This window comes from Mizuhopecten yessoensis, unplaced genomic scaffold (genome assembly GCF_002113885.1).
Source record: "Mizuhopecten yessoensis strain PY_sf001 unplaced genomic scaffold, ASM211388v2 scaffold10621, whole genome shotgun sequence".
In the NCBI taxonomy this organism is placed as follows: domain Eukaryota; kingdom Metazoa; phylum Mollusca; class Bivalvia; order Pectinida; family Pectinidae; genus Mizuhopecten; species Mizuhopecten yessoensis.
The window spans coordinates 49,874-59,352 of NW_018408638.1; the positions used below are offsets into that span (position 1 = coordinate 49,874).

At 40.3% G+C, this 9,479-nt stretch overlaps 1 protein-coding gene across 1 annotated transcript in view; it reads left to right on the forward strand.

The window, feature by feature from the left end:
- The first annotated feature begins 1,101 nt into the window (after positions 1-1,101).
- Positions 1,102-9,479, forward strand: part of LOC110461434 — a 31,631-nt gene continuing 23,253 nt past the window's right edge. Inside the window, exon 1 of the mRNA XM_021514879.1 lies at positions 1,102-1,979. Coding sequence (XP_021370554.1) covers positions 1,850-1,979 — 130 coding nt within the window. The 5' untranslated portion in view covers positions 1,102-1,849. The remainder of the gene's footprint in view (positions 1,980-9,479) is intronic.

Sequence of the window (9,479 nt, forward strand, 5' to 3'; positions counted from 1 at the left end):
GAAATTGGCTGTTGCCGTCAAACGTTCTTGTGACCATCACGGTGGGAAAACGAAGCGGTGCACGCACATTTTTTGCGCATGTGATATTTTTCACTGTCTCATGGCAATATCACCCGCGCCCCTTAAAACCAATGTATTTTCGGAGGGTGACAGAGATTTTTGTTTAATTTTCTCCCAACCAATCAAATAGCTAGAAATTCACTTGAGGTGTAACAATATAGTTTGTACTACTATAGTTTATATCTGTTTACCATACTGTTTATTTAGAAGTTTGTGGTCGGTGACGGCGATATTATAGTTTGTATTACTAGAGTTTATATCTGTTAGTCATACTGTTTATTTAGAAGTTTGAGGTCGGTGACGACGACTATAAACTTTGTACATGTTTTACATTATGTTCTATTTCTGTTATCATTCAGATACAAAGTATAAGTTGCAATCCTTTAATTAAACAAACATTTGGATATGGGATTCATTCATATTACATTACCTAATTTAACACAACATCTGATGATCTTGTAATTATTGAAAGTCTGATTTTATTGCTTTTGGAAGAGAACAATATATTGGTTTCATTGGCCCTTCAAAAATCTTCTGTTTTATTTGTGTTTCTTATCTTGTTTGTTTAAAAACCAATGATCGAGATTTAATTCAACACAGATACACATTGTCTTAATATCGCTGATCATATTTCGTGTGAGTAAATAATCGCCTAGGACTTTTACACATGGCGGTTTACACCGTATTTAAAACTAAAAAGGCGTTAAATATTTGATTTAAGTTACCGTATAATTACAATGATGATTGTTTGTGAAATATCCCCGCAGACCTCCATACCCTGATCCTACCGTTCAGTGGACCGTTTAAATAGTATAAAGTTCATTTGCATGGAGTTGATCAAACACGGGCACAAAGATGTGTTTGTATTCCTGTCGAGGAAACTCCTGAAAGGGAAAGTACTTGTTAGATTTTACCTGCCACCCGGCACGCCTACGTTTGTTTTGTATCGGAAAATGCGTGCGTCGTCAAACCTATTGATAAGTACAAATATATATTGGTATATATGGATACAGTAACACAATTTTATGCGTTCAAATCGACCGGGCGGACAAAGACTTATTGGACATGTAGAGAAATCAATGGAAAAGAGAACTGGCGGCGAGCCTTTGATAAGTGTTGGAGAAGTGGACGAGTTGTCCCATGGCTATAATTATAGAGCGGAGTCTAAGTGTATGTTTAAAATGTATACCCAACAACTATAGTGTCACAAGTTTACCTTAGCTGTTAAGTTTGTATATTAGTGTAATAGGTCGACAGTGGCCAGTTTGTTGGGTTGGCACTTTGGCGTGAGGACATGTGTAGTAAGTCGTTAACAGAGCTAGATGAGACAAGGAGCCCCAGGGTGATCGTATAGAAACAACTGTATATTATATTCATGGAATACTAACTAAGGCAGAGGAATATCACCTACATATACCATTTAGTTGAGATAGCATCAAATGCTTTTCGAATATAGAATATTTTGTGACGTCTAAAATTTAAAGTGAATGGCCGCATTACCCATCTCTTTCGTTTGTTGGTGGATTGTGTAAGACCCTACATAGCTATATGATACTAGCTACATACAGGTACACATAGCTTTTACGGGTTACATATGAATTAAACAACACCACATCAATGGATATTAACGCTTCGAAATTGATGAGTTTCCAAGAGCACAACCTCCAGGACAACTGACAAGGCATCCGTTGAGGATAGTCTGACTTGTACCATAGCATGCATTGGGTGAAGATAATATGACAGTGTTACCGTAGAGGGCATCTCATGAAGATCATCTTACTGTAGTACCATGACGCATATGCAAAAGAAAGTGGTGGAGTTTATCTCCAAAAAGCCCTCGGACAGGAAGGATATCATTATACAGATATTTCTACCCTGGCTTAGGAAGAAGAGCCTGCTCCTACAGGATTTAGATAAAGGTAAGGACAAAGTAGTCCCGTTGGTATCTTGGAATACCATGTCGGTAATACTATATATATTTAGATGTGTACGTAATGTTGTTAAAGTAGAATTTGTCGATTGTACGCTATGAAATATATTTTTTAAGCATTTGTTTTCTGTGTCGTAAACATGGACAACGTTTCTTGCAAATGCACAGTATCATTAATCGTCCGCCGTCGTCAAGGAAACACGGCAACAACCTATTTCTGACGTCAGCTGAAAGTCACTAAAACTGAAAATTCTGATAAGGTCACTGGAACTGAAAAAAAGACGAATGTGTAGTGTAGACTGTAATCAAATATGAAACGTTCGATTATTGTGGGATATGTGACCATTTAATAAACACACCAAACGACAACAAGCGTAGGCCCATTACATCTTACTATTAAGTTTTCTCTCTTTAAGATGTATCTGACTTATCAATTCACATTTTGAACATTTTTAGTGTTTTATAAAGTTGGATAATATGGTAAAGCCTGCAATTTCCGGTACAAAATATTTTCATAGTAGAGATATAATGTTTTACAATTTTAATGTATGAGTCCACTATTATTCATTATAAAATATTATCTATCACTAATCATTTTATGGTGAGTACCTTTGATTCGAAAGGTCTGAAGCCAACAGAGAATGTTTTGTTTTGAGTACACACAGGTACACCCACATCTTCATACGTATAACCCATGTATTGTTGTTGGTGAAACAGCAGACGTTTGGCTGAAAGTTGAATGGGGATATCGATGTATACCGCGTGGTAGACCGTGTTACATTTAAAGCACTGTGTGTTGTGATATTATAACGATACAGTGGATGACAGCTCCACACGCTCTATATAAGGTTCGTGTGATTTGTAACTCGGCGTTATAAATGATATACAAACCTTTTATGATAAACCTATCTGTACCTGTTCTCAAAACTAACAAACAATCGACAATCATACAGTAAGTTTACTACCCACACCTATTGAAGCGTTAACGACCAATACGACACGAACATTCTCTAGCATGGTGAATATATTACTTAAGTATTGTCTGACAATGAGTGAAATTAAGTGTGTATGTTTATATGTAAAGGAATACTTCCTAATTTGGCCAGTGCTTGTCGTAAGTAGCGACACTAGACACCCCAATTAACGCTAATTGAGATTCAGTAAAAACAGGCGAATTAATGTAGTGACAACAGAACTGTCTCAATAAAGATTGGTATCAACTATATAATCATCGTTTGGCAGCCTTGACTGATCTGATGTTCGTATAAAAGATCTCTCAAACAGTCTAACAGTATTCTAATTTACTGACAAACCAATCGTAAAATACACCTGTACACGACTAAGTGCGTCAGTTCAATAATGACTTAAGAAGACATACCTTTAAAGTTACAATTATCGCCCGATTTTGGTATATATACCGGTAAGTTACGGATTTTGTGACAGGTATGTCATTGTTATCAGACATCTAATTTCTAATTTCCTTCTGTTTTCATAAAAAAGCTTCGCAATATGATTTTGAAGAATTATTCTATTCGTTTTGGGGTGACGCAGTGACAGTGGTAGACATATAATTCAAAATAAATTTCGGTCATAAAATACAGAACATTGTTAAAATTCCGGACCAAGAATGAAGTTTTAAAGGAAACAAGTACTAATTAAAATGTATCGTATCAATCTCATTTCGTGACGGTACACCATGTAACGTGGCTACAACATACTATACTGGCATACTTAGATATATAGAAAATGACGACGGTAGATAATAAGTTTCCCCTTGAAAATGAACTTAATTACGTTTCTGAAAAGTACTTTAAAATGAAATCATTTAATAGGTGATATGTTATACAGAAGGGAATATATCGGAAGCGAAAGAAAATATTATTGTAGTAAATGATGGTTGATACACGTGATAATTGAACGTTACGTCATTGTCAGCATCAAGGCCGCTGTGTAATACCCTGCTAGACTACGTTCGAGGTTACACAATCGGCTTATGACAACCATAATAGATCACACTGGAAAGAGCTTCATCAGAGCGTCAAGAGACAAACCATTCCATATTGCCTTATACATGTATATACACGGCCGACAATCAATTATAATTGAAATTATAAATGACCAATATTTACTTAGAGAAGTCTCACAACAAAGCCTGTGGAAGGTGGTTGTTGGCCGGACTGGTTGGAGTGTTTCTGACCTGTGGTTATGTACTTACCTAAGTAGATTTAACACGGAGCTACACATCGACCATACAAGGATAACACTGTCATGTCAATATGTTTTCTCATCTCTATTACATATATTTAGATTAGTTTCTTGATCTACAATATCACTGTTACTTTTCACTTTACATTTATTAAGCGACCTATCTACATTATAGTGGTAGTTCAGTATACGTGGGGAGATTATAACAGTATTTGTCAATGGAACATCTGTTACCACTAAGTGTTGGTCAAATCAAATATAAATCATAAGGCACACAACAAGTACATTGAGTGTCAAATGCTTTATTCTAGTGACTCTGGGTGAATGTAAAGTCAAGAGGCATAACATTTTCTTATGATTTGCGATTGCTATTTAAATAGGTACAAGGATTCTTGAAGTTTTGTCCGGCATAAATGTCTTCAATTCATTTCCAGTTTCACGAGCATGCGCTTCCCCTGCGCGTATAAACTCGACTTGTAAGATTTTCTGGACCGCTACACATCCAGTTACTAAAAATAAGTATGAAGAAACAGACATTAAACACGTATAACTTGTCGATGTAGAATCCTTAAAAAGTACACATTTGACTGCACACGTGACCATTTTGTCAATTTAGTACCCATCAGTGAAACTCTTCAGTCTAAAGTGTACCGAACCGAAACGTATATGTAGAAATAGAGAGGAACCGAAACGTATATGTAGAAATAGAGAGGAACCGAAACGTATATGTAGAAATAGAAATAGTCCATATAAACCGTGTAGAATAAATTTCAGCTACAAAGTTACTGCAAACCTTGGGGACTGATAGTCCAGCTACAAGGTTACTGTTCACCTTGGGGACTGATAGTCCAGCTACAAGGTTACTGTTAACCATGGGGACTGATAGTCCAGCTACAAGGTCCAGCTACAAGGTTACAGCCAACCTTGGGGACTGATAGTCCAGCTACAAGGTCCAGCTACAATGTTACAGCCAACCTTGGGGACTGATAGTCCAGCTACAAGGTTATTGTTAACCATGGGGACTGATAGTCCAGCTACAAGTTCCAGCTACAAGGTTACAGCCAACCTTGGGGACTAATAGTCCAGCTACAAGGTCCAGCTACAAGGTTACTGCCAACCTCGGGGACTGATAGTCAAGCTACAAGGTTACTGTCAACCTTGGGGGCTGATTGTCCAGCTACAAGGTTACTGTCAAGGACTGATAGTCCAGCTACAAGGTTACTGTTCACCTTGGGGACTGATATTCCAGCTACAAGGTTACTGTTAACCATGGGGACTGATATTCCAGCTACAAGGTCCAGCTACAAGGTTACAGCCAACCTTGGGGACTGATAGTGCAGCTACAAGGTCCAGCTACAAGGTTACTGCCAACCTTGGGGAATGATAGTCCAGCTACAAGGTCCAGCTACATGGTTACTGCCAACCTTGGGGACTGATAGTCCAGCTCCAAGGTCCAGCTACAAGGTTACTGCCAACCTTGGGGAATGATAGTCCAGCTACAAGGTCCAGCTACATGGTTACTGCCAACCTTGGGGACTGATGGTCCAGCTACAAGGTTACTGTCAACCTTGGGGACTGATAATCCAGCTACAAGGTTACGACCAACCTCGGGGACTGATAGTCCTTCTACAAGGTTACTGTTAACCTCGGGGACTGATAGTCCAGCTACAAGGTTACTGACAACCTCGGGGACTGATAGTCAAGCTACAATGTTACGACCAACCTCGGGGGCTGATAGTCCTTCTACAAGGTTACTGTCAACCTCGGGGACTGATAGCCCAGCTTCAAGGATACAACCAACCTCGGGGACTGATAGTCAAGCTTCAAGGATACAACCAACCTCTGGGACTGATAGTCCATCTACAATGCTACTGCCAACCTTGAGGACTGACAGTCCAGCTACAAGGTTACAACCAACCTCGGGGACTGATAGTCCTTCTACAAGGTTACGACCAACCTCGGGGACTGATAGTCCGGCTACAAGGTTACGACCAACCTCGGGGACTGATAGTCCTTCTACAAGGTTACTGTCAACCTCGGGGACTGATAGCCCAGCTTCAAGGATACAACCAACCTCGGGGACTGATAGTCAAGCTTCAAGGATACAACCAACCTCTGGGACTGATAGTCCATCTACAATGCTACTGCCAACCTTGAGGACTGACAATCCAGCTACAAGGTTACAACCAACCTCGGGGACTGATAGTCCTTCTACAAGGTTACGACCAACCTCGGGGACTGATAGTCCTTCTACAAGGTTACGACCAACCTCGGGGACTGATAGTCCGGCTACAAGGTTACTGTCAACCTCGGGGACTGATAGTCCAGCTACAAGGTCCAGCTACCAGGTTACTGCCAACCTTGGGGACTGATAGTCCAGCTCCAAGGTCCAGCTACAAGGTTACTGCCAACCTTGGGGACTGATAGTCCAGCTACAAGGTTACTGTCAACCTCGGGGACTGATTGTCCAGCTTCAAGGTTACTGTCAACCTTGGGAACTGATAGTCAAGCTACAAGGTTACAACCAAACCCGGGGACTGATAGTCCAGCTACAAGCTTACTGTCAACATCGGGGACTGATAGTCCAGCTACAAGCTTACTGTCAACATCGGGGACTGATAGTCCAGCTACAAGATTACGGCCAACCTCGGGGACTGATAGGCCAGCTACAAGGTTACTGCCAACTTTGGGGATTGGTAGTCCAGCTACAAGGTTACTGTCAAAGGTCCAGCTACAAGGTTACTGCCAGCCTCGGGGACTGATAGTCCAGCTTCAAGGATACAACGTTACTGCAAACCTTGGGGACTGATAGTCCAGCTACAAGGATACTGCCAACCTCGGGGACTGATAGTCTAGCTACAAGGTTACTGTCAACCCCGGGTACTGATAGTCCAGCTACAAGGTCCAGCTACATGGTTACTGCCAACCTTGGGGACTGATAGTCCAGCTACAAGATTACGGCCAACATCGGGGACTGATAGTCCAGCTACAAGCTTACTGTCAACATCGGGGACTGATAGTCCAGCTTCAAGGATACAACCAACCAACCACGGGGACTGATAGTCCATCTACAATGCTACTGCCAACCTTGAGGACTGATAGTCCAGCTACAAGCTTACTGTCAACATCGGGGACTGATAGTCCAGCTTCAAGGATACAACCAACCTCTGGGACTGATAGTCCATCTACAATGCTACTGCCAACCTTGAGGACTGATAGTCCAGCTACAAGCTTACTGTCAACATCGGGGACTGATAGTCCAGCTTCAAGGATACAACGTTACTGCAAACCTTGGGGACTGATAGTCCAGCTACAAGGGTACTGCCAACCTCGGGGACTGATAGGCCAGCTACAAGGTTACTGCCAGCCTCGGTGACTGATAGTCCAGCTACAAGGGTACTGCCAACTTCGGGGACTGATAGTCCAGCTTCAAGGATACAACCAACCAACCACGGGGACTGATAGTCCATCTACAATGCTACTGCCAACCTTGAGGCCTGATAGTCAAGCTACAAGGTTACTGTCAACATCGGGGACTGATAGTCCAGCTACAAGCTTACTGTCAACATCGGGGACTGATAGTCCAGCTTCAAGGATACAACGTTACTGCAAACCTTGGGGACTGATAGTCCAGCTACAAGATTACGGCCAACCTCGGGGACTGATAGCCCAGCTCCAAGGTTACTGCCAACCTCGGGGACTGATTGTCCAGCTTCAAGGTTACTGTCAAACTTGGGAACTGATAGTCAAGCTACAAGGTTACAACCAAACCCGGGGACTGATAGTCCAGCTACAAGCTTACTGTCAACATCGGGGACTGATAGTCCAGCTACAAGATTACGGCCAACATCGGGGACTGATAGTCCAGCTACAAGGTTACTGCCAATCTCGGGGAGTGGTAGTCCAGCTACAAGGATTCTGTCAACCTCGGGGGCTGATAGTCCACCAGCAGAGTCAACCAACGTATTATGTAAAACAATTACTGTCTAAAATGTTAGTTTGGCTGTGCGATAAGCCAAACAAAGTAACAGCTGACTATAATATATGTCCATTTCTATGGTAGTATGAAGTGTTTTGAAACATACATGGAAATTCGATGAAAGAGGCCTAAAAATCCCGTTACAATATTATAATGTATCAAACTTACAATTTTTGGCTCAACAGATCATTTCTTCTTCAACTAGTATTCTATGTAAATCGTAGCAGAATATATCCCAACTTCAAGGTTACAGCCAACTTCAAAGTTACAGCCAACGTCAGGGACTGATAGTATTAATTTAAAAATAGGAAATAGTGTATTTCTATCAGTTTTGGAATATAAAGAACTTTTAAAACTTTTAAGCCGTTTAATTGAAATATTCACCAGAACGATAGCGAATTGTCTTATGAAGTTAACCTGATTTACCATATAACTCCGAGGTCTTGCATATGAGCTTATATCAGAAAATGCTACTTGTTAAGAGAAACCTTAAACTATCAAGAAAGGGTCTAGTGATACGACCTCTACATTTGACTACCACACATGAATTAATAAATTACTGAACAAATTCACCTGGATTTCTTTGAACGTGTACTGGAGGATGCTACTGATTAAGAATAATGCTTTATAAAAGTAACGACTGGTTTTAGTTCTCTCAACTAACTTTACATGTCGCTCATACATATGTATAGTACTGTAACATATGTAATATAAACAATGAAAATTATCTGATTTGTTTTTACTGTAAACGTCAGTGTTTCTATTAATAAATAAATAAAAGAAATCTTAGAAACATGAAATAATTATTGTTTACAGATTAACAAGACTTAGTGACAGCAACATATTATTTTTTTACAAGAATGTTAAATCAGGAACTTTCTGGTAGAAAAGGACCATAATTGAAGGAAGCATTTAACAAGTTTTAGATTATTTGCACGTGAGCTTGAGCTGTGAACTGGAAAAAAACTAAACATTTACCTAGGAATCTGAGGCCTTGTAACAATGGTTTGAAGTAGAAAACGAAACACACTTTTGCTTTCACTGTTAATTGAACCAGTAATCTAGCAATATGTTTATCGCCAATATAAGAACTACTAGAAGAGAAACATGTCGGCTGAACTAAGGAAGGTAGGCCCTCTGAATGGAAGGTTTAAATTGATAGCATGTTGTCAGAACAGAGGATGATAGGCCCGCTCACTGTATGGGTTAAATTGATAACATGTCGGCAGAACAGAGGATAGTAGGCCCGCTCAATGGAAGGTTTAAATTGATAACATGTCGACAGAACTGAGGAAAGTAGGCCCG